Raw genomic sequence first — 26,030 nt, 5'->3', positions numbered from 1 at the left:
ATTATTATTTTGTTGTTTTTTTTTAATTTGGGATATTTCAACACTTTTTGGGATACCCGGCGGCGATCCTTAATTCTGGGATTCTTCTATAGTTATCGGGACATGGTGACGATACCTATATGTGAACTTAATGTGAGCTTATTTTTCTGTTGTTTTTTGCGCAATTAAATAAAAACCAAAAAAACAACGGTAATATTGTTAATCAAGAACCTTGATGAAACCGGTTCTTTTATTTTTGGCCTATAGAGACAAATTTGCGTTCTTGTTTGTTGCTATGAGAAAAGAGTGCATTTGAAATTGTTGTTATCTCTGGACCGTCCCAAAACTTTAGAATTGTTTTTGTTTTAGTGTGGGAATTCACGGATAAGTGCTTACTTTTATTTCAATGTCCGACGAGGCAACATGAATCATAAACGCGAAGACGTGGAGCTTCAGGAATTTGAAGAAAGAGTGCGATTAAACTACTCTTCCTCGCCCGTAAGCTCAACATACGGTAATCATTATTTTTATTAATTATTTAATACAAGAAATTGTTCAAAGTCAATTATGTACACCCTCCCACCATACTCTTCTGTGGAATAAATTATGTGACTAAACAACATCAATCAGCTCTGTCTACAGTAAGAGTGCCCGGAAGAAATTCCTTGGAGGGGGTACGTGTTTATGATTAGTTTACTAAAATATGAGAAGGCCTGTCTAAAGTTAATAGGCTAATAGATGCAATTTCTGTCACTTTTCTTATATCTTGAGTAATGTTACATTGCTTGCTAAGAGCATGAGAAACTAATAAAAGAGAGATGGTGTACCGCGTTGAATACGAATTCAGCTTAAAACTGTCAGGACCGATGAAAGTGCAGAGTTGCCCATAAATACTAGAAAATGTTTTAATAAGCTCAATTTGGATTGTCATAAATTTTTTTAACCATTTATATTGATTATAAAATAGTTTGGAAAATACGAGTATGCAAAAGATAGGCTAGGCTATGTCAAACAGTTCGTGGTAACGAACTGTAAGTAAGGAGCGACCCGGCTCAATGGTAACCGAAACTCTAAAGAACGGAATTTTGATACTAATGGATATTTAAAAAAAAACATATTTAAATGCTAATTTCAAATATATAAGTTTCATCTCGTTTATTCTAACCCATTAAAAGTAAGTGCCTGAGAAACTTTAGCTGATTTTAGAAAAAAGGGGGAAAGACCCCTTAAAAATTATAGAACCTTAATGAAAACCACACCATCATATTCAGCGTATAAGAGAACCCTACTGTAGAAGTTTCAAGCACCTATCTACAAAAATGTGGAATTTTGCATTTTTTGCCAGAAGAAAGGTCACCGATGCGTATTTATTTGTTTTGTTTGTTTTTTTTTTCCCAGGGATGATCGTATCGATCCAGTGGTCCTAGAATATCGTAGGAGGGCTCATTGGAACGATAATTAAAAGTTCTAGTGCCCTTTTTAAGTGACCAAAAAAATGGAGGGCAACTAGGCCCCATCCCACGCTCATTTTTCCCCAAAGTCACCCGATCAAAATTTTGAGATAGCCATTTTGTTCAGCATGGTCGAAAATATGATAATTGTGTCTTTGAGGACGACTTAATTCCCCGAAGTCCCCGGGGGGAGAGCTGAAAGTTATGAACTTTACCCAATGTTAACATATAGTATTGGTTATTGGGAAGTATACAGACGTTTTCAGGGGGGATTTTTTCTGGTAGGTGGGGAGTGAGGGTGGGTCGGGGGCTATATGGGAGGATCTTTTCATGGGGGAAGGGACATCGCTATGAAGGGGGCGTCGGACTTCACATCATTATTAAAGAAAAAGATCAGAAATTAAATTAAAAAAAAAACAAGTTTATCAACTGAAAGTTAGGAGCAGCATCAAAACTTAAAACGATGTTTTTTATAACAAAAAGGACTGCTTCGTTGAATTTTTGTTGCCTTTGCGTTCGTTAAGGTCCGTAGCTTAGGCCTCCAGCCCTCATAAATGACCCTGGCTGTGCATTGGTGGAGATTATTTTTGGGATTATTTTTCTGGGAACTAAACCTAGTTTCGAGGTCTAACAATCGTTTTGGCAAATCGTTTTCAAGAAAAAAAATTATACACACATAAATGAATAAAAAAACAGCTACTCGTTTAAAGAATTAAGTCTTTAAAACTTTAGTTTTAAGTCTTGACGTGTCAAATAAGTAATTTCAATTGAGTTAAGTGATTCTGGCGTGAATTAAATTCCTCCTTTCTGTTAATTCATCAAAGAATCAACTTATTTTATAGCATTTGTTTTCGTCTGGGACTCGTTGCAATTCTCACTGTTGCTTCTCTTCTAACCGCAGATTTCATTTACAATTCGATATATTCGTTGTGATGCTGGTCGTCACATGTCTTCTAACCGCAGATCTTCTTTGCGCTTTTTTGTGCATCACTACCTCCTACTTTTTTCCATGCCTTTTACTTTAGCTGTTCGGATTCATTGAAAATCATGTGTAATTTTGCATGACATCAAAAATAACAAAACTTCTTTCCTAGCTTTTCTCCAGTCGTCATATTTTTCTTTAATTGCTTTGTTATATAATTCATTAACAACCAGGAATGTTCCAATGCATATGCCCTCTGAAATGTCTAAAAGACGCATTGGAATAATCATCGTTTTACACTTTAGTTTCAAGTCATACGGGGACATATCAGCAATTTCAGTTGAATTACGAAATTCTGTCATGAATTCAATTTCTTCTTCCTATTTATCCTTCAGAAACGCTAAAATAACACGTTCCTTATTCAATTACAATTTCTCAAATATCTAAATTATGCGATAGCATAATTATCCTGTTATTCTTTAGTTTTTAGTCACATTTTCGTTTGCAATTGAAAATGATTTGTTGCTGTTTCTTGTTCCATGCCTTTTTCTTTAGCTGTTCAGAGCCATTTGTCATCTTGTGTAATTTTGCTCCTGCCATAAATACTAATTATTAATTCCTACTGTCTGTCTATCGATCACATACTTACACACGCTAAAACTCATTCCATTATAATTCTGCTTTGGCTTCTAACAGCAGATTCCGTTGTGCAACGTTTTCCTTTGCAATTCAATACGATTGTTGTTGTTCCTGGTTCCATGCCTTTTTTCAGAGTCATTTGTCATCTTATGTAATTTTGCAACCGTCATAAATACTAAACAAAACGATACGAATACTCCTGGGGTAAAAATTGTGTAATTTGTTGTCTTGAAATATATATAAATACTACATTACTCACATCATTTTTTTCCAAAAATATGATTATAACGACTGTTCACAAACTCGTGACATTTATAGTTCGTTTTTTTTTCCGGCCAGAAAAACCCAGGGTGCCAATTTAAAAAAAAAGAATATGGAGCCGTTTTCAAGAAAAATATCTATAAATAAATAAATACCTACATAAATTAATAAATAATTACGTTCGGATTTGTTAAAAATAAAGTTTCAAACCAACAGAAATTATCCAGTATATGAGGGGGGCTTCTTCCTCCTCAATCGAAACTCTAAAAAAAACGGAATTTTGATACCAATAGATACATCAAAAGAATTAGATTTTAATGCCGATTTCAAATATATAAGCTTCATCAAGTTTAGTCCTACCCATCAAAAGTTACGCGCCTGAGAAAATATGCCTGATTTTCGAAGAAAGAGGGAAACATCCCCTAAAAGTTATGCCCCTAAAAGTAAAGAACCTAAAACCCTAATGAAAATCACGCCATCAGGTTCAGCGTATCAGAGAACCCTACTGTAGAGGTTTCGAGCTCCTATCTGCAAAAATGGGGAATTTTGTATTTTTTGCCAGAAGAAAGATCACGGATGCGTGTTTATTTGTTTTTTTGTTGTTTCTTTTATTTTCCCAGGGGTGATCGTATTAACCCAGTGGTCCTAGAATATCGTGAGAGGCTCATTCGAACGGAAATTAAAAGTTTTGGTGCCGTTTTTAAGTGACCAAAACAATGGTGGGAACTAGGCCCCTTCCCACGCTCATTTTTTTCCCAGAGTCGCCCGATCAAAATTTATAGAGAGCCATTTTATTCAGCATGGTCGAAAATATAATAAATATGTCTTTTAAGATGACTTAATCCCCAAAAGTCCCCGAGGGGAGGGCTGAAAGTTATGAAAGCTATGAAAGTTGCCCAATGTTTACATATAGTATTAGTTATTGGGAAGTATACAGATGTTTTCAGGGGGGATTTCTTATGGTAGTGGGGGGTCGGGGGTTATGTGGGAGGGTCTCCCGTGGAGGAAGTTTTAATGGGGGAAGGGACATTGCTACAAAGGGGGTGCCGGATTTCCCAGCTTTATTTTAAAAAAAACGATCAGAATTTAAACAAAAAAAAACAAGTTTTTCAACTGAAAGTAAGGAGCAACATCAAAACCTAAAACGAATAGACATTATTAGGTATATGATTGGGTTCGCCCCCTAGTCAATACCTCGGTCTTTAAGCCAAAGATTTTTTAGTACTTTCATAAGAGCTATTAACGGCCTTTGTGATTAAGGGGTCATTTTCAAAGAATTTGAACAAAATTCGAACTTTAGCGTAAAGAGCGAGGTATTGACCAGGCGGCGAACCCCCCAGTATACGTAATAAAAATATACGAATATAGAAGTTCGTTACGTAAGTTAATTCGTAAGTTACGTATATTTATTACTAATAAAAACGTTCGTAAATAAAATTAAACAACTTTTGAGAAAGCCATTTAACCAAATAAAAGTAAAATTAATATGCAAATTCTGTTTTAATTATTCATGTACGGTGAACCAAAATCAGAACCTACATTAATTCAAAAACGTTAAAAATTAAATAAAAAGACAAGTTTTTTTTTAACTGAAACTAAGGAGCGACATTAAAACTTAGAACGAACAGAAATTCTAACTTTAGCGTAAAGAGCGAGGCGTTGAGGAGGGGACAGCCCATTTCATATACGGAATAATTTCTGTTCGTTTTAAGTTTTAATCTCGCTCCTTACTTTCAGTTAAAAAAAACTTGTTTTTTTTTATTCTATAAGAACAACTCCTGAAACGCAAGGAAATCTGAGAAAATTTTTTTTTAAAGAACTTAAAGACTTTATCTTAAAGAGTGAGGTTTGAGGAAGGGGCAGCCCCTTCACGTTTGGGATATATTCTGTTCGTTTGAGGTTTTATTGTTACTCCTTACTTTCAGTTGAAAAAACCTTTTTTTTATGTTTTACAGTACTTGATTATGCATAATTTTGGTGGAGGAAAAACAAAATAGAATATTGATGCATATAAAATTGTAAGAATCTGAAATTGTGAATAATAAGAAAATCAATTGTATTTTGCCCTTTTATAGGTAATATTTGCTGCAATCGTACCGTACTATTACTATTATTACTATTACTATTAAATATGTATTATTAAATATTACTATTAAATATGTACTGTTAAATATGTATACCTGACTGTTGCACTTGCAGGCATATATGCAGGAGTTTATTTTAAAAGGAATAAATTTGGAATGGGGATTGGGGAGGGGTAAAATGAAACGAAAGAACATCAATAATGCTGATTTTGTGAAAAATAAAAGAGATCAGAGGAAGTCATATATACTTTTTAGATTTAGAGGAAGGGTAAAGCCCTCATTGCACACGCTTTATCAGATATGGGTGTAAAATGTTTTTTTAAGAGAGGCGACATTTCGGTGGGACAAAACTTTGATCAAAAATAAAAACTAAATTATTGATCAAAACTTCCATCAAAAACTTTGGTTTAATATTTATTTGGAATAGATTATAAATAATAGGAAAAAGGGGGCCAACTGTCTAGAGCTAAACGGGGAGCAGGTCGTCCTCGTCTGGGGCGGGAGGATGTCATAAAGAAAGATTTAAAGCAAATGGGAACTTCCTGAGAGGGTGTAAAGAGGGAGGCTTTGAATATACTGGGATGGAGGAGGAGCGTGCGTAGCTATGTTGCCCTTTGCGGCTTGTTGCTGTGATGAGTTGTTAGTAGTAGTAGTGGTAGTAGGAAAAGGGGGACACATCATGAAATTTTCAGTTGAGTATATCTACAGGTAAAACAAAGAAACATAGCAATAAGTTAAAAGTACCAATACCTGATGCTTAGCCTATCCCAGTGAGGGCTAATTTTTATACCAATGTGCTACGAGAGGAAAGCCATAAAAATAGATCATCATTGAACCACGCGGAATATTACTTACCTCTTCTAGACATGTATGTAGGGATTGGTTTTGGGGGCGGAGGGGGTTTAAAATAAATATGTGAATTATCTTACAAATATAATACATTAATTTCAAAGAATTTTAGGAGTGGTCCCACGCTCCATGGATGTGGACTCACCTGTTTGCCGAGAAAGGAGCTACACTTGATTAAAAATTGATTTACAGTGTCTTATATAGTTTTATTTAACGAAAAAATATTGATGGGCATAAAATTGCCTTGGGTCTTTGGTATAAAATCCTGGACCACGAGAAGATAAGTCTTGTTTTATCCCTTTCTAGATATTATTTGTAACATAAGAGCATGTTGCATCAATAGTTCCTTTATTAAATATGCTTTAACCATTATATGTATCAGTTATAATTGCAGAAATCTATTATAGCGGAGTCGCATTTGAAAAGGGGCTGGTTAAAACGGAAATAAAAAATGACTGTTTGTATAAAAAAATAAATTAAATCGTTGGTAAAATTAACCAGCCAATCAGCCCTCCGCCCCTCCCTCGCTGAGAACCTTGCTAGTGGTACCTTTGTTACCAGCTCTTACTTAGACGCCTCAAACGACTCCGACTACTTGAAACCGACTCGCAGCTCAAGTGCTAGCCTACCAGGCTTTGATGGAAAAAATCGTAACTTGGATTATTAAATTTATAAAAACCACTCTAATCAAGTAATTAAAAACAAGAAAAAGTTTGTCTATGAAACAACGGAAATTAGCCTAACCTAGCCGGATTGAGCTAATTTGGGCAAAGGATTTTAGCCACGTGGGCCAGTGGAATCCAACAAAAGCTGGCAACCACATACAAAACCTGGATAGAAGTAAAATTTTCCATTCCACTCAGGACTCCTGTTTACAGCGCTGTATGCAAAAGGAGGAAAAGTATCACCTTATCTACAAAAATATTACTTTTTAGTACGGGTAATAATTATTGCACATTAAGCTGTTGATAAGTAGTAACATTGCCAGTTTATTATCGAGTTGGTTAAACAAAAGGTGTGTTCCTGATACTTCTAGAATTGGGCATCTATGAACAATGCAAGACGTCAGACGTACACATTCATAAACAAAATCGTTAATAAGAACAGTTTATGTGCAGTGACTTCATAAGAAGATAAGATTTATTCATCATGAATTACACATATAATATTACATTTTACAATTCCCCCAAAGGCTCATTGGCCTCTAAAGAAGGGAGGAAGACAAACGAGTCAATTATTCAGAGAAGAAAAAATCACTTACTCGTAGAGGGAAGAGCAAAATGGAGAAAAGAAAATAAAAAGCAAAAAAACAGTCTAATAATAATAAACAAAAAATACAAATAAAACAAACACTATAGAACACAAAAACTAATAGACTGTATAGACTAAATTCATTAAGTAGATTAAATGAACTCCAATAAAATAATATATAAGAAAAGAATACGTGAAAATATCTTCTAAGAAGCCAAAAATAAAATTTACAATTTTTTTTTGGACAACCTGAAAGAGTAGCAACTTCGAGCTGATTAAGGTAACAATATGACTGGCCATTAAAATATTAAAATCTGAATTTACACAAGGAGTAAATTGTGAAAATACATATATATATATATATATATATATATATATATATATATATATATATATATATATATATATATATATATATATATATATATATATATATATATATATATATATATATATATATATATATATCTTTGTGCTTCTTTTTTGTGCGTCACTACCTCCGACTTTTTTCCATGCCTTTTACTTTAGCTGTATATATATATATATATATATATATATATATATATATATATATATATATATATATATATATATATATATATATATATATATATATATATATATATGTGTGTGTGTATATATATATATATATATATATATATATATATATATATATATATATATATATATATATATATATATATATATATATATATATATATATATATATATATATATATATATATATATATATATGTATATATATATAACCGTCAACTGGGGTCAGATTGATAATCAGGGGGTGACATTGACACAACCATAGAAAAATGTTTCTTTTGACTTTTGACGACAGGTGGTGTGACAAAAAAATCTGAGAAAATCCTAGATGGCGCTCTAGATTATCTTCGTCAGTCAGTGTGGAAATGACGTCCTTCGAGTAAAGAGTGTCTGTTTGTGAACTGGATGTGTAAAGTAAGTACTTTTCGTTATGGTTAGGGGTACTGAAAGTTTGTCCTACCACGAAAGAACAGGTGACTGTTTTTTTTTTTTTTTTTTTTTTTTTTTTTTTTTTTTTTTTTTTGTTCTGGGGTATTAGTAGGCTTTTAAATATGATTAAGATGTTAAATAGAAACATCTGCAGAGACTATAAAAAACGGATTCAAGGCTTGTTCAGTATTTCCCATAAACAAAGATGTCGTCATTGCAAATATACCCAGGGAAGACTCAACTACAAGCGACGCTTTCGAAACTGTCGGACAAGCAGTTACAGATAGATCGCGGCGCCACGCTGGCGCACCGACTGAACGCCGCCAACGAGAGGCCCTTTTTACCACCGCTGAAATGTCGCAAAGCCTCCGGTGCCCCGCACGCGAGCCGCCGCCGGCAGAGGCGGCGTTCGGCTGTCTTTGAATTAATTTTGCGACAATTCTTTATAGTGTTAACCGTAAAGTCGGAGCTTTTCTTTTCTCGTGCGGTTAAGTATTTGGATTTTCCTGATTAGAAATCAAGCAGGGCTTGCACTATCCCTGAAAATCTATTTGTCACCCCGAAAAAAAAAATTGGTTCTCCGAATCCCCGAAAATCACCCAATCATAATGTCTCCCCTAGTGATATATCACTAGCGACTATCCCTGCCAAATATTACTTTGTATACCACTATTCTTCACTGCTCACTTGTTTGTTAATTTTCGTCGCTTGTGTTACTTTGCATATAAACCAGACAGATACAATTGCAATATACACGGTTCGTCATATGTAGACAAAAATAACGTCTTAATGAAATCAAATAAAAAAACAAGTTTTTTTTTACTGAAAGTAAGGAGGGACATTAAAACTTAAAACGAACAGCAATTATTCCGTATATGAAAGGGGCTGTCCTCCTCACCGCCTCGCTCTTTACGCTAAAGTTTTTTATTTTTAAAAAAAAAATAATTGTGAAACAAAAAGTCAAACTTCAGCGTAAAGAGCGCGCCATTGAGGAGTGGACGATTCATATACGGAATAATTTCTGAACGTTTTAAATTTTAATATCGCTCCTTACTTTCAGTTAAAAAAAAACTAGTTTTTTTATTTAATTTCTGAAAGTTATTGAATTAATGCAGGTTTTGATTTTGGCTCACCGTACATGATTTAATGTCGTTTAATGTCGCTCCTTACTTTCAATTAAAAAAAACTAGTTTTTTATTTAATTTCTGAACGTTTTTCAACTGATGCAGGTTCGATTTTGGCTCACCGTGCATGAAAAATTAAAACAAAATTTGCATATTAATTGTGGCAGATTTATTCTGGATAGGGAGGGTCGCCCCCTCCTCAATACCTAGCTCTTTACGATAAAGCTGTTAGCACTTTTCAAAAATGCTTCCTATTCTAATTAAACAGCCCTTGTGTTTCAATCTTACTAAACAGCCAAACTTTAGTGTAAAGAATAAGGTATTGAGGAGGGGACACCCTCCTCAATATGGTATAATTTCTGTTCGTTTTTCAAATAATGCTGGTAAATCTGGCTCACCCTCTATGAAATATACCCCTCCCCCACACGGAAAACTTCAGTTGAAATTTTATTCAACGTAAAGTACATCCCCCCCTCCTTCAAATTCCTTCAGACAGTTCCTTCCTCGCTGAGAATCCCCCCCTGTTTGTAAAATTGCTCGTGGACGATTCACCCTGAAAAATTCTCCTTAGCATTTTTTCATTGGAATAAGACTTTAATCTCTGATCGGCTTATCGATCACTCCAGAAATGCCCCCTTCCTTTGAAATTATTTCCCTGAAAACAAAACGCTTGAAAAAAAGCCCCCGGATAATTCCCCCGAAACATCTCCAAATAAAATTTTGCAAAGAGAATGTAAGAGAATTAAAAAGAATTTCGTATAGTAATTCTGTCAAAACCTCCCGATGTAACATTTCCCCTAGAATATTCACTCATGAGAAATTTCCTTACCAAAGGGAGGTTCTCCCCTTAGAAATCCACCCCAAGTACAACCCCCCCAAACAAAAATGACTATACTTCCCAATAGCAAATATTATATGTAAACAATGCGCAAAGTTCACAACTTGCAGCCCTACCCCCGGGGACTGTGGTGGGTCATTTTACACCTAAAGACACAGTTATTAAATTTTTTGACTATGTTGAACAAAATGACTATCTCAAAATTTTGACCCGGTGAATTTCGGGGGAAAATGAGCGTGAGAGGGGGCCTAGTTGCCCTCCAATTTTTTGGTCACTCAAAAAGGGCACTAGGTGGTTTGATTTCCACTCGAATGAGCCCTTTTGCGATATTTTAGGACCACTGGGTCGATACGATCACCCCTGGAAAAAAAAATAAACACGCATCCTTGATCTTTCTTCTGGTAGACAAAAAAAAATACAAAATTCCATATTTTTGCAATTCCATATTTTTGCATATAGGAGTAGTAAATCTCTACAACAGATGCGCTGAATCTGATGGTGTGATTTTCATTAAGATTCTCTTGACGTTTAGGGTGTTTTTTGCCCCTTTTTCGAAAATAAGACGAATATTCTCAGGCTCGTAACTTTTGATGGGTAACACTAAGCTTGATGAATTCTATATATTTGAAATCAGCATAAAAATCTGATTCTTTCGATCTATATATCGGTATCAAACTTGGTATCCGTTTTTTAGAGTTTCGGTTACTATTGAGCTGGGTCGCACCTTACTTACAGTTGGTTATCATAAGCTGTTTCATTGAGATTAGAACCTTTTGCTTACAGTTTCCCAATGGCTATAATATTCTTACACCATTCGTAGTCAAAAATTTTTTTTGTAAGTTGAAGACAACTCATACACTATACAGGTTCAGTTGGATTTTGAAGTTGATTGTCAACAGATTGTTGCGACAGCTGAATCGTAAGTTTGTAGAATTTTGTTTTCTTTTGCTATTTTTAGATACATTTTCTTAATGTTTAATATAGAATAATTGAACGCCTGATAGATTAAAGGAAATATAATCGTCTTTCTGAAAATTATACCCTCCCCCCAAAAAACTATTGAGACAAAATGTAGCTATAGACTATATCCATGGTTGGGGAATTGAAGATTGAAACGGAAGTGACCCCAAAAATATGATTTATAAAAAAAAACTGTGTGTTATTGCCTATGGGGGGGAGGGGGTAAGGGGCCTATCATTTTTCAATGACAATACCTCAAGTTCTTTTTTAATTGAAAGCAGGGATAACAAAAAGCTAATTATTTTTTTTCATTTAAAGCGAAGACGGAAGAAAATGATATCAAATTCCCTGGAAAACCGTAGAAATATTTTGAAAGACCGAGGAAGCCCCATTGGGACTTGTTCATTGTCTTGGGTATTTTAGGATTTGTTCATAGGCTTCTGGCCTAATTTGGCTTTTGTGTATGCTCCCTTTTAATTAGATTTCTTGGATCTTATTGAATGCCACGGTGAATCTAGTATCTATTATTTCAACTATTATGCAAGGATTCTGAAACGTCACAGCCATTTCGTTCCTAACAGATTTCTACTTCTCTTGATGAATAACGAAGAAGACCAGCGTCAAGCCAGTGACTTGCAAAGTTCTTAACTCATAAATAGGCCCAAATTTGTTGTAAATTCAAGCTGGAAAGGATATATGGGGAGAGTAAGGAACCTCTACCCCGGGGAGGGGGGGGGGTGTTGAGTTAATTTTCGTAAAGATTTCTTTACCCTTACCAAATACTTCATGCGTATAGAGTAGAGTTCCAGTGAAATCTTTTAGCCTATTCTAAATAGGATGTGGAATCATTTTTTGGACCTTGAAATAATGTTGGGCCCCTCGGAATGCAACGACAGAAGAATTAAGAACTATATTTTAAATAGCAGCTTAATGGAAATGCCTCCGCCATCAGTGAGACACGGTCGGTAACGCAATCTCCCGTGATTCGGTACTTAAATACTACTTATCTCCTAAAATTCAGATTTGGAGGTTTGAGAAGGACAGGGAAGAAAAATCCCAAAAAGTGCATTTGCTTTCCGAAGTGTACAATTTTAAGTTTGTTTTAATCTGTATTCCGTATATTATTGGGTATAATTCCTGGTAATACCAGGGATACGAGAAATTTCCCCCGGTCCATTTCAATAATTCATCTATTTCCCTAAAAAGCAATTTTCTTTTTCAGGTGAGAAAAAAGAGCTGTGTGGAAAATCTTTTCGGCTTGCAAGATGTTGTGTACTGGGCATAATTCTACCTATAATCTGTGTATCAATACCTTTGCATGCGAAATATGCAACCTATTATGATTCGGAAATACCATTAGCGGCATCTGACATGAGAATTATGGACAAACATATTTCAACTGCTTGGTGTCAGGTTAGTTACATCACTATTGCTTCTCTTACCTTCTCTTACTTTTCTTCTCTTACCTTCTCTTACATTGCTTCTCTTACCTTCTCTTACGTTGCTTCTCTTACCTTCCCTTACTTTGCTTCTCTTATCTTCTCTTACTTTGCTTCTCTTACCTTCTCTTACTTTGCTTCTCTTACCTTCTCTTACTTTGCTTCTCTTACCTTCTCTTACTTTGCTTCTCTTACCTTCTCTTACTTTGCTTCTCTTACCTTCTCTTACTTTGCTTCTCTTGCCTTCTCTTACTTTGCTTCTCTTGCCTTCTCTTACTTTGCTTCTCTTAAACCTTCTCTTACTTTGCTTCTCTTACCTTCTTCTGCAACCTCTTCCTCCTCCGCCCTATTTCTCTCTTTCTCTCTCTCTCATAGCAGTAGCAGTTCGATCGCCAGTTTGGTTGCCAGTAGTAGCAGTTTCATAGCAGTAGCAGTTTGTGAGGTATTTTATGTATATTTAGGAAAAAGATTAAAACTAGCAAAGATCAATTCGAAACAACGGAACTTTTCTTACGGAAGTTAAGAGCGAAGTTAAAAATTAGCAAACGAAAGTTATTGTTTTGCATACTACGTAATATATACCGTATCTAGAAAGTCTTGGTGAAATAAACTGACTCGTGATATTTCCCAATATCCGTAGGATTCTGAAAACTAGTACTTTACTGAAAAACACAAAACCTACCCCCAAAAAAACACAAAACCTACCCCAAAAAAACACAAAACCTAGCCCAAAAAAACACGAAACCTACCCCAAAAAACACAAAACCTACCCCAAAAAACACATAACCTACCCCGAAAAAACACAAAACCTACCCCAAAAAAACACAAAACCTATCCCAAAAAAAAACACAAAACCTACCCCAAAAAACACAAAAACTACCCCAAAAACACAAAACCTACCCCAAAAAAGACACAAAACCTACCCCCAAAAAAACTGGACGCTCTCTTACGAGCCGAAAATTTCCTGAGTACCCCCCAGAAAATAAAATACTAATTTACAAGGCTTTTAATAGCTTCTCACCAGCCATAATATCGATAACTCTTAGTATACAATTATCGAGGCTGTATTCAGGACTTTTTCCGGGGGGGCGGGTGATGTTCATAAAAAAACTTAAAAAACGTATAAAAAATTTGTTAGTATGCATTTTTATTACGTTTTTACGAGGCGGACAAACGTTTTGGAGTGGAGATTACCCTCTCCTTTGGATATGGCCTTGACAATTATAAATCTTCAAAAAATTAATGCCATCTCGGTTTTTAGTAAAGTGCTATTTATACAATATTCTAAATATATGAAGAAATAGCACGAGTCATTTAATTTGAGCTAATTTTCTACATATAAGCTGCATAAGCTGCAAAGCGATAATTTTATTATTTTTACGCTTCACTCTTTGCTTCTATCTGAAAATTTAGTTAAAAAAAAAATAATAACTTTTATTCGTTCTTAGTTTATTTGTAATATTCGCAATAAACCGTGTCAAAAAATATAGATCTAACATAGATGTGTAAACTGAAGAAGTCAATATACGCCTTTTTTTTTAATCGGGCGTTAAATGTTTATTTCATACATGTCTTAAGCTTTCCCACGAAACGTGTGCAACTTTGTCAAATAGGTAAAGAGCCGAGAGGTATATTAGCTCTGGTATCTTTGAGGAAGTGGCAGATAAAATTCAATTGCCTATAAAATATTGTCCTTAAACAATGTTTTATTTCTTATGCAGTATTTAAGGCTCCCTCAATCAGCGTATAGTGTCAGAATAAAACGTGCGAAGCAAATATTGCCTCTTAAGTTTTTGTCGCTGAATTCCTTACACAGATTTGAGAAATAACACTCCTTGAAAATGTTCCAAATTTGCTCTTTACGGCTTTGACATAACTCTTTTAAAGTGATTAGTACTATGTTTAAGAATATTTATGCTCTGGTCTAGGTGGGAGCCGGCGTCCACCCCAAAATTCCTCCCCGACCCCCCCCCCCCGCGGAAAATTACCCCTTGGAAAGTTTCCCCACGCGCAATATTGAGAGGGGAAACGCCTAGACCCGGTTTAGGCATGGAGTGGGGTTAGTAGTTTGAATTAGGAGGGTTGTGCCCTATCCCCATTTATATGTTTCATTTTGATGGACTTCGTCCTAAGGATCATGGCAAAGCCTATGTCAGAATATTGAATCAAATGGGAAGGTAAACCCTCTCCTAGACGATTATTCAGATTATTTGATCGTCCTAGATAAAAAACTTAGCAAAATGATTGAATTTTGGAGGTTTTAAGAGTTCGGGGAGCAAGAATATGTTTAAAAATTGATGTAAAGACCTTTAGACTAGGAATAAATGAAGGTGAAAAGGTGCTGCTTGGCAGAGAGAAAATCAATCAAATAGATAGCTTCACTTACATGACTGTATTATCAGTAAAGATGGTGGATGCTGTGAAGATTTAAAACGTAGAATGGCCAAGGCGCAAGGTGTTTTATCACAACTAAACAAAATTGGAAGAATAGGAAGATAATTCTTCGAACTTAGATTATATTATTGGAAGCCATGGTAATGACAATGGCTAAGAAGTACGGCTCTCTAACGGGGGCACTTCGAAGGGCTGGGAGGTTTTGTTAAGGAGGCTGGGGAGGAAAAGTTTTCCAAAGGAGTTGTCAAGGAGTAGTTTTTGGTACTCGTTTGACTGGTTTCATAACAAACCCTAACCTTAAGAAAAAAGGGGCTTGATCTCACTTTCTATGGCTATAATGAAAGAAAGATCAAGACGGGTAGGCCGCGTTTTACGGATGGAGGATGACAGATAACCAACAACTCTGCTTTTTGCTCATCCATTTGGGTTACACCCGATTATGGTTGGGGACAGGTCAAAAATAAGGATTTAAACATGGATGCCCGCTATATGCTGGTTTCCTGAAAATGCAGTTAGCACCACTCCAGAAGATCCAGAATAGGGCAAACAGGGCGGGCTGCGCCTCTACACATGACTCTTTACAGGATCTAAATGAAAGGTTTAATGTAGTGTCGATGGCTGTTTTATGCAAGTACATGAATTCACCTCCCTTAAACCAACTCTCTTGCATTGTTCCCCCTTTGTCCAACCGACAAAGCAGACGCGAAGGCACACAGCTTGGTCCAATTATCTAATGGAGGACACGCCAAAGACCGAGTACTTGAGGATGAGCTTCGTCCGGCGTTGCACTTTTATTTGAAACAATCTTCCTAGGGATGTTATTCCTGCAAATCCCCCTTGTTGACTCCTTCAAAAGAAGGTTCAACAGACATCAACACTTTTTCTTGTGTGTATTTGTAAACCAAAAATATATTATACCATTTTTTTTTTGTTTAATAAGCATACAAATTTAATAATACAAATTTGTTTAATAAGCATACAAAATTAACTTAAAATATTATACAGAATTCTCTTAGTCTAATATTTTGATTGTTTAATTACAGAAACAAGTGTTAGAGGTAAACGCTTCCTCATATAGTGCCTATCTTATTGACTCGAAACCTGAACGGGAGGCAGACATGCATCAAGTCTCTATGCTGCGCCATTTTACTATAACCGACGACACCAAAGAATATTGGGGTTTTTATCTCCTGAAAGGCTCCAAAATTACAGTTTCATCCTGCAGTGGGTAAGTCACAACCTTCCATTCACTTCCCCTAAATTCTTTAAATTGTTGGCTGCACGGGCTAATTCTGTTTAAGACAGGAGTCTTTCAGTCGTGTCTCTCCTGGGGAAGAGTTTAGAACGTTGAAAATCAGATGCAAAATTATGTTTGCATTTTATTGGTTATGGCCCACACCAGACGGAGGGGGATGGGGTAGTCAAAATAGTAAATAAATCAACTAAGTTATCTGAATGTTTTAAGATATTTTTAAAATGTGATAATCACTAGCTTTTTGGGAGGGAGAGCCCTTTCCTGACACGCATAGCAGGTATTGCTCGCAAAATTTATTGTTCAGGTATGATTTTGGCGTTACATCTTGTTTTCTACATGTATCTGTTTTTACCTATGCTACTTGTAGTTTTCTAGGCCAAAGTGATAATTATTTTTGTACTGTCACCTTGGCAGGTGTTATCAGATCCAGGCGCTTACCCAGATTTTTTTTTTGGGGGGGGACGACACTATTTTAAAAAACTGGGAGGGAAACCACTATTGAGAAAAAAAGATAATTTGTACAATAAGTACCCAGAAATTCAAGAACAGTTTAGGATCTTTTGCGGGGTGGATCCCGAGGCCCCTCCCCCCTGTGCACTTCCCTGATCAAATCAGCGTGATGGAATTAAGTCAGCAAATTTAATTTATACAAACTTATGACTTGGTTCTATTTAACTCTTTTTTGGCCTTTGACTATTTAGTGAAACAAAAAAGTTCTCTTTTACTGTTTTGTTTTTTCTTTAATTTATTTCTAGTTTTTTTTTTTTATTAGGCTTAGTGATATAGTTTGTTTTTTTTATTTGTGCAGATATATACAAGAAAATAAATATTAAAGTGAGAATACTGAATATAATAAAGAAATGATCTTTGTGGGGCCTTATGTCCGCTAGAGTTTATAATATCTGTATCCAATGTCCTGTCTCATATGGAAGTCTGGCAAAATCCTGAACCGCAGCGATTTTAACTTAAATGTTCATAGAACTTTTAAATTTTCTGTAATCCTTTTTTGCGACTTGTCTATAACAAGTGATTGAAAGACAAATTTTTCTCAACATTTTTGGCTGCATAAATGCTGACCACCAGCGAATGTGGGTACTAAGCCTAATATAGGTCTTGCAGGATTTAAACCCACGAGCACCACAAGCAGCTTAGTGACGCTGTGCTGAATTAACAAAATATTAGAAAGCTCACTCACCCTAAATTGAATCTTCCAAACATTCTCATTTTCGTCACCCTATCAATAAAGAAGATGGTTATGCTACAACATCAGTTGTATTTTAAAGTTGTGATATGCTACATGATCAAACACTTCGTGGTAACGAACTGTAAGTATGTTGCGATGCGGCTCAATAGTAACCGAAACTCTAAAGAACGGAATTTTGATATCAATATGTATATATATATATATATATATATATATATATATATATATATATATATATATATATATATATATATATATATATATATATATATATATATATATATATATATATATATATATATATATATATATATATATATATATATATATATATATATATATATATATATATATATATATATATATATATATATATATATATATATATATAAAGAATTGGCTTTCTTATGCGGATTCAAAATATGTAAGATCCATTAAGTCTAGTTTTACCCATCAAACGCTACGAGCCTAAGGATATTTGCCTGATTTTTGAAAAAGGGGGAAACACTCCCCAAAAGTAAATGCGTCTTAATGAAAATCACACCATCAGATTCAGGGTATCAGAGAACCCTTCTGTATAGGTTTCGGTCTCCTATCTTAAAAATGTGGAATTTTACATTTTTTTGCCAAAAGAAAGATTACGGATGCGTGTTTTTTCCCCAGGGATGATCGTTTCCAACCATTGATCGTAGAATATCGGGAGAAGGATCATTGGAACGGAATTTAAAAGTTCCTATGCCCTTTTTAAGTGACAAAAAAGATTAGAGGGCACCTACCCCCCCCCCACGGCCCTTTTTTCGCCGAAGTAGTTCGATCACAATTTTTATATGGTCATTTTGTTCAGCAAAGTTGAAAGATCTAAAGCTATACCTGTAGAGAAAACATGACCCCCCCCCCCAAAGCCCCTGGGGAAAGGTCTTTAAATTATGAAACTTGTCCATTGTTTAAGTATAGTATTTGTTATTGGGAAATATACATACATTTATCGGGGGGGGGGGGGGGGTGAGGGTGAATTTTGTGCCGAGGGATTTTACACGGGGAGAATTTTCATGGAGAGTGAAGTTTCCGGGGGGTGAACTTTTTAGGGGAAATTTTGCACTGTGGGAATTTGCCAGAATTCGTATTCAAAATTATTTTTATTTGTATTAATTTGTCTTACCCAATTTTACATTTGGAGATGCTAATTATAATTTTCAGGTGTAGATCATTCTGTGGAGAGGAAGTCAGATTTCCTGGCATTATTTAAAAAACGATCAGAAATTCAATAAAAAAACACGTTTTTTCAACTGTAAGTTAGGGGCAACACCAAAATTTGAAATGAACAGAAATTATTTCGTATATAAAGGAGTTTGTCCCCTCCTCAACACCTCGCTCTTTACGCTAAAGATTGACTTTTTGTCCCAGTTCTTCAAGAAGGACTCCCGAAAAACAAGGATCGGTTAATTAGAAAAATAAGAATTTTTTTCAAAAGTACTTAAAAACTTTAGCGTGAAGAGCGATGTATTTGAGGAGCGGGCAACTTCCCTCATATACGTAATATTTTTTGTTAGTTTTAAGTTTTAATGTTGCTCTTTATTTTCAGTTTAAAACAAAACTTGTTTTTTTATTTAATACCTAATAGAAGTTAAATTTTAAATTCAGCTTGTAGTTCTGATTAAGTAATTTAGTCGAAAAATAAGGAAATTATAATTTCATTGTAAATAGATAATATTTTCTCTAACAAAAAAAAAACAGAAACAACAACAACTCTCAATGGAAGAAAGGTTGTGAAATGTATCAAATTAGGGGTATGTGAAATATATCAAAACTATAAGAAATAATGGGAAAACGTAAAATCGCTGATAAGAGGTCTTACCTCTGTAAGAACATGCATGTGACTATTGCTGAAGTAATAACGTTACATGAGCACTACGATTCGCTTCATGATTTGTACGGTCTATCTCCCTCGAGTAACTCCCTCGAGTTTAACTCCCTCGGTAACTCCCTCGAGTTTAACTCCCTCGGTAACTCCCTCGAGTTTCAAGTCTTATCAAATCTTTCCTAAAATATTTGATTTATTACTGTATGTTTTAGTGATTTGAAATTGTTTACTTATAGACGATATGGAACAACCCTGCTCGTTATTCGTGGTCGACAGAACTTGCAATATTGTGCCTATGTTGGTGAAGAATCCACTGAAGAAAATGACTCTTCTGAAGAAGCCGTTGCTGCAAGAGAGGCAAGAAAGTTTAGTCCCAAATTAAATATAACTGTTCAATCAGAAGAACTGTCAGAGCAAAATGGATCAAGAGCAGACTCTCAGTCTTCTACCATCAATACAATTGGTATTATTAAGGAGGCGTTATTAAGTGAAGTCAACAATATTTATAAAAAAGTACAAAGCAAAGATCATGAAAGTGGGGCGAATAGTAAGTTATGGTATTCGCTGAATGGGGAAAATCATAGGGAAAAACGTCGTGTCTTGGAGCGCACCATTGACATACCCAGACTTGAAGATAGTTCGGAAGAGGGAACAGAAGCTTTCCTAGAAAATTCGGGAGAATTCGAAGACCCAAATGAGTTTTCGAAGAAGTGGAGGGAAAACCATGATGGCGTGGCACAAGACCATGGTGGCATAAATTTCACCAGTAATCTTGACTCCAACTCTGAAGAAGGATCCTCTTTTTCAAGCAGTGAGGAAGCTATGCTCAAGTGCTCTGGATTTGTTGAATATATGCTCCTCAACTCTGACCCAAAATGTATGGATCCAATCGAGCCAACTTCAAATAGGGTCTCATTCACAGTTCAACAAGACGATTATTATTATTTCATTTTTTCTAGTGACAACGAACGATATGCTGCTCCCATGAGTGCTAGATTCACTATCGATCGAATTGTGTACAAAGTAACTGCTCCAATTGAAACCTGTGTGAACTCTACAAAGTGTGAGTTTAGCTTATCTTTTGGATCCAGTCAAAGGGTATTGCTTTCTTTAAATACACCCGAAACAGATTCATCCCTGTGGGACGAAATCTACACGGTGAAATCAGTATGTGAGCCCCGAGTCAGTATGTATATGGGCTTTGTTTTAACTGCCATTATCTTGCTCATGTTTTTTGCCTTTGCATAAGTATCAAAACTGTAACTTGCGCTTTGATTTATTTAAGCGTAACTACTATCCTTTGGGCTATACTTGAATTTTACTCAGCACAGGATTCTTTTTTCCTTTTTATTTGGGCAAGACTGAAACATGAACATATTTCTAATCTGTTTTACATAAAGTTTTTTCTATTTTTAGAGAATACTATTCGCAGGGGCAAGTACCCCCTCCCCTTCCTTTTCCAGAAAACTGATTGTAGCCTTTAAAAAATCCTCAAAATCAAGTAAGCATTTAAGCTCTGACATAAAAGTTACCAAGTAAAAATTTCTGGCTACTAGCATCTCTCCGTCCAATGAAAGAAGAGTATTGCTACTTTAAGTATGCCTACATATGAGGTTTGTCTTGACCTTTATCTTCTCATGTTTTTCCTTTATCATGTGTATCAAAAGCGTAATTTACCCCCTCCTTTGAAGTTGGAATTTCTTCTAACTCTTTTGTTATGGCCCCATCTTACCCAATTCGTGAATGACCGGTGTTTCGTTTGGCCTCAAATGTCATCCTTCGTCCGAAAAACGTGGCCTGGCCATCCTAACCTTGCTTTCTTTATTGCTCTAGATCAGTGTTTCTCAAATTTATTTAGACACTGTACCCCTTTTTACCCACAAAACATATGTACCCCTTCTCAGTTACCGGTACTAAGTAAACTATAGCTAAAATATAAATAAAATTGCAAGTCCTAGAGTTAAAGGATTGTTTTATTTATTTGTTTGCCGACAGTGTACCCCCTAAAAATTTTTGCGTACCCTCAAGTGGTACGCTTACCACAGTTTGAGAACCACTGCTCTAGACAATGGATTGAACGACATTTTCTTTTAGCTTATTGTTTGACCTACGATTCCTCTGAATTTTTTTTATAAATCATCCTCAGCCTTTCGAAGCACCCACGCTTCAGAGTGAAAGTTGATCACTATCATTACCACGGTTCCAAGATTCTAATCTTAGTTTGCAGACTTATCTAACTATTTTTATTTCCTATTTTCTTCAAGTTGGAAGAAATACCCTTGATTTTGGTTATTCTACTTTTTATATTTTAATTGCGTCCACCGTCTTTACAAATAATACTACCGAGGGAAGTGAGGTAATCCACTTGATCGATTTTCTCGTTACCTAACATCGGCTCTTCACCTTCATTTATTCCTAGTCCAAGCGACTTAGTCTTCCTAATATTAATTTTCAGATCTATTCTTGCACTCTAAACTTCCAAAAATTACAAAAATTCATTCATTCGATAAAATATTTTTATCTAAGACTCGCGTAAGATTTGTATAATCTAAGTCTAGGGAGTTTCATTGCCTCTGCTGTGTTCCCTAGGACACAACCCTGCGTAGCCCTGTATTCCGCATCGAGACAACTACTAACCCCACTTCCTACCGTATCTAGTTCAATATAATTTTCATACATAGCACTAATCACTTTAATTTATTTATCTGGTGTAATATACAAGGATAGGAAATTCAATAAGTTTTTCTATCAGCTGAATCAAATGAGGCGACATGGTGACTATGTTAATTTCTCCTTCCTAGCGAACAGCCAGGTATTGGTAAGTTCGAGGATGAATAAGAACAGAGCAGTTTACTATTGTTGAAGTTATTCACTGATTGCTGTGTCATTTTTCTGCTCTTTCGAGGTTATAAAATTTTGCTATCATTTCATAGCTGAGGCTCAGTTCTATCCATCTACGGAACTAGATTTTTGGTGTATAAAACTTTTTAGAGAAAAGGTTTGCTGAACAAAAAGACAGTTTTTTTTAATTTTCTTGTTTCTCAAAGAAAAGGTCTTAGTTATATCATAATTCTAGCTGAGTGAATGGATAGATCTGAGACTAATGAATCTGGTGCATTTTGTCCCTTTTACAGCTGCAGCCATGTCACAAAATCACTTTTTCAGAGGGGACATATACCTTAAGCCGAACCACTGGAAATACCGGTACTGGTGCATTATGCGGGCCCACCGCTATAAGTTCTATCAAGGAAACCAGTCACGAAACCCGTCAAACGGGCTATTTGCAAAAGACCGCTATAGATAAATGATTGCAAAGCGTTGTTTCTCAATGATTTACAATGTTTAGACGATTGTTTTTTGGGGTTAGGGGGGGAGAAAGGTACCTAGGTTAGGATACGTATTTAATAGTAAGCATATGCTATGCTTTATCCCCCCCCCCACTCCCTAATGTGCAAATATATAGCCCAAATTTGTTTCTAAACTATAACATATTTATCCTATTTAATTTCATCAACATTAACCAAACTTGACTTCTTCACGATGCCTGCATAATACACCAGTACCGAAATATCTTATATTGTTCCTCGAAGTTCAAGGTATTGCGAAAGTTAGAGTTTTCAGGATTCCAGTGCATTCTGATCTGAAGCAAAACAAAAATCAATCTTGATTTGACATATTTTGCGTACTTGGGCTTAATCCTTTCGGGAATTGGGTTGAACCTGGAATCAAATTTTATTTTCAAGTACAATCGACAAAAAAAGTAAAAAGCAACTAAAAAACGATACGTTTTTGCACAAAAAGGAAATAAGACACTAAACCTGGCTTCCAGAATATAGTCCGTGGACTACATGTGACCCAATAATCATAGGCTGCCATCTTTGAGCTGCGAGTACGTGTTCCGAGTTTGTTTTAGTTTCCATATGTTGCTCAGCTTTTTTGCTTTTGTCGGAGCAAAATGTAATTTTCAATGTTTTACTGCCGAATTCTAGTTTTGAAGAAGAAAAATTGATCACTTGTCTAACAAATTACTGTTTAATAAAAAATTGAAAACTGACCCAAAAAAATTATATACTAAAAAAACTGATGTATTAAAAAAATATAAAAATGAAATTAAACTGTCGTATAGAATTTATTCTTGGAGGGAAAGTCCCTGAGTTATAGATAGAAATAAGGGCATAACTTGGGGTACTGCCGTGCTAGTGTTACACACTAAGTTTTCAAGCAATATTTAGATTTTTTATATATATATATATATATATATATATATATATATATATATATATATATATATATATATATATATATATATATATATATATATATATATGCGGTAAAATAAGGGTAGAGATACATATCCAAAAAATCACAACTTTGGGAGTTTAAGAGGTCTACGGATGCAATTCAGCATGCTAGTACCTACTAAGAGGGTGCTATGTCGTCCTCTGCAGAGGGTTTTAATGAAATCCACCCAAATCATGACGACAGAATTTACAAACACCTGGACATAATGCACTTTCTTTAATAAGCACTTGGCAAATCCCCCTGAAACAATTTCTGATGCTCAAATCTATATATTCTTCTTAATGTTGGAATCTGACTCTTATTGCTTAACTTTGTTTTAATATTCCAAACAAATGCTTTTTTATGTTAATTAACTGAGAATCGTGTTAGCAACATTGCTTGCTATAATAAGGGTTCTGATAGAATATTTGGATTTTATTAAAAACCCTAAGATCGCTCATGAATTCGTAACTTGTCTATCTATACAATTGATGGGCTGTATAAGCTTTGTTGTCATATTTTTGTGTGATTTTTCCAAGTAAAGAAGGATTTTAAAAATCCTTTATTATATCGGAATTTTAACTCATTACACCCACTCTCTCTCCTGTGCCGCAATGGGTTTGAAATTGTCTGTAATATCACTGTCAGCTTGTGTTTCACGACTAAGCTATGTTGGTTGTTATGCCTGCTATCTGTGCCTTTGAGTGTTAATACTTATAATTTTTTTACTGGATTTTATTAGTGATGACGTTTATAGTTGAGTGTACTTCATTGAACATTTTATGTGGTAATCATTATGAAGTTCAACAGACTATCTCAAATCTGTGATATCATTGAGAATGTTTCAATTTTTCCCCATGTTTTGTGAAATTGTCTCAATTTTTTGCTTAAATCACGTAATAAACCCATCTATTACGTTTTATGGTTATTTTAACTTTTAAGTATTTTTTGCAGCTAGTAGGTATATTCTTTTTTTATGCTAGTTGGTACATACGACATATGTATAGAATAATGATAAGAATCATGCTTGGGTGCATTCGTGCAATACGGTCAGCAATTATTCCAGAAGATCGTGTGGATTTCTCACCAAATAGGTTGAAACTCGGTCAGATGTTTACTGCCTGTCAGATCATGGAAATTTATCTTGAACTTGACTGCAGGATCTATTACTTCTCCGTACGCTTTGAAAAAGCGTTCGACCTCATCTGGAGATCTTCCATATCCTTCTTCGCTTTAGTATCTCAACCAAATTAGTCTCCATGGTCAGATGCATGTATGCGAAGTTCAGAAGCCATGTTATGACTGGAGAAGACCTCACCAAAAGCTGTGAAATATAGATCTAAATATAGAAATATAGGTCTTGTGCCCTCGTAGAAGGAGTAGTGATAGACAAACTAGCTCACGACGATGATTTAAGTCTAATTGTTGAGTTCCTCTATTACCTCCAATCTCAGGCCGACATCGTCCACACGACCACCAACCTTTTCAGGACGGCCATCAACGCTTCAAAAACGAAAGCCATGCGCTGCTCACGTAAACGTGAATGTAAAAAAGATAAAGATCCTCCAAAACTCTTGATAGCGCATAGGGCGTCGAATCGACGTTTCTATTGCTGTGTCTTTATTACAAGGACCGGTATAAAGCCTGTCCCATAACCTTGGGGTAGCTGTAACCGAACCAAAGGCCTCGTATTGCCAAGTAGAGAAAACTCACCTCTTACAATACCTATTTCAAAGACTTGGCACTTGAGAAGTCCAGTTTAAAATTCTGATACGCATCTGGATGGACAAGAACTTATCAATAACACCTAAACTGGGGTTATTCAACTCACCCAACATCTATTTTGCAATTTATCCCTGTAAAGCTTGCACTTTTAAAACAAATGATCAATGCCGGCTCGCTGCCTTTGAAATAAAATGACTAAGGCGTATTTCTGGTATCACTTATCATGATAGAAGCTCCAACACCAAGCCTTTTTGAACCCTCAAGGTCAAACATGCCATTCTCGACAGAATAAAGCTATAAAAAATTAGACGGACTGGACACACCAAGCGTATAGACAACCCTCGTTTCCTTAAAATAGCCTTTGAATGCCCTTTATACGGTTCTCACCCTGGAAGTGCCCTCTAAAGAGATGGATAGACAATATCTCGTCGCTTCCAAATCCTCTGCTTCTCCACGTGGCAGAAGATAGAAGTTTATATAGGAGTTACGTCAATAAACTGGTGAAAGAAGAGACAAAATAAAAAAT

The 26,030-nt window shown here is 35.4% G+C and overlaps 1 protein-coding gene across 2 annotated transcripts in view; it reads left to right on the top strand.

Moving 5' to 3' along the window:
* The window catches only part of LOC148949815 (uncharacterized), a 125,032-nt gene extending 102,619 nt beyond the window's left edge, over positions 1-22,413 (top strand). For both annotated transcript variants that reach the window (XM_089093766.1, XM_089093767.1), the window contains 4 exons: positions 349-493; positions 12,568-12,758; positions 16,222-16,406; positions 19,735-22,413. In XM_089093766.1, the coding sequence (XP_088949892.1) occupies positions 349-493; positions 12,568-12,758; positions 16,222-16,406; positions 19,735-20,746 (1,533 nt within the window). In that variant the 3' untranslated portion in view covers positions 20,747-22,413. The remainder of the gene's footprint in view (positions 1-348; positions 494-12,567; positions 12,759-16,221; positions 16,407-19,734) is intronic.
* The last annotated feature ends 3,617 nt before the right edge of the window (positions 22,414-26,030 follow it).

Source organism: Artemia sp. Qi Xiang Cuo, chromosome 8, assembly GCF_049724085.1.
Source record: "Artemia sp. Qi Xiang Cuo chromosome 8, ASM4972408v1, whole genome shotgun sequence".
Classification (NCBI taxonomy): Eukaryota; Metazoa; Arthropoda; class Branchiopoda; order Anostraca; family Artemiidae; genus Artemia; species Artemia sp. Qi Xiang Cuo.
This window is presented reverse-complemented; position numbering and strand designations above follow the sequence as displayed.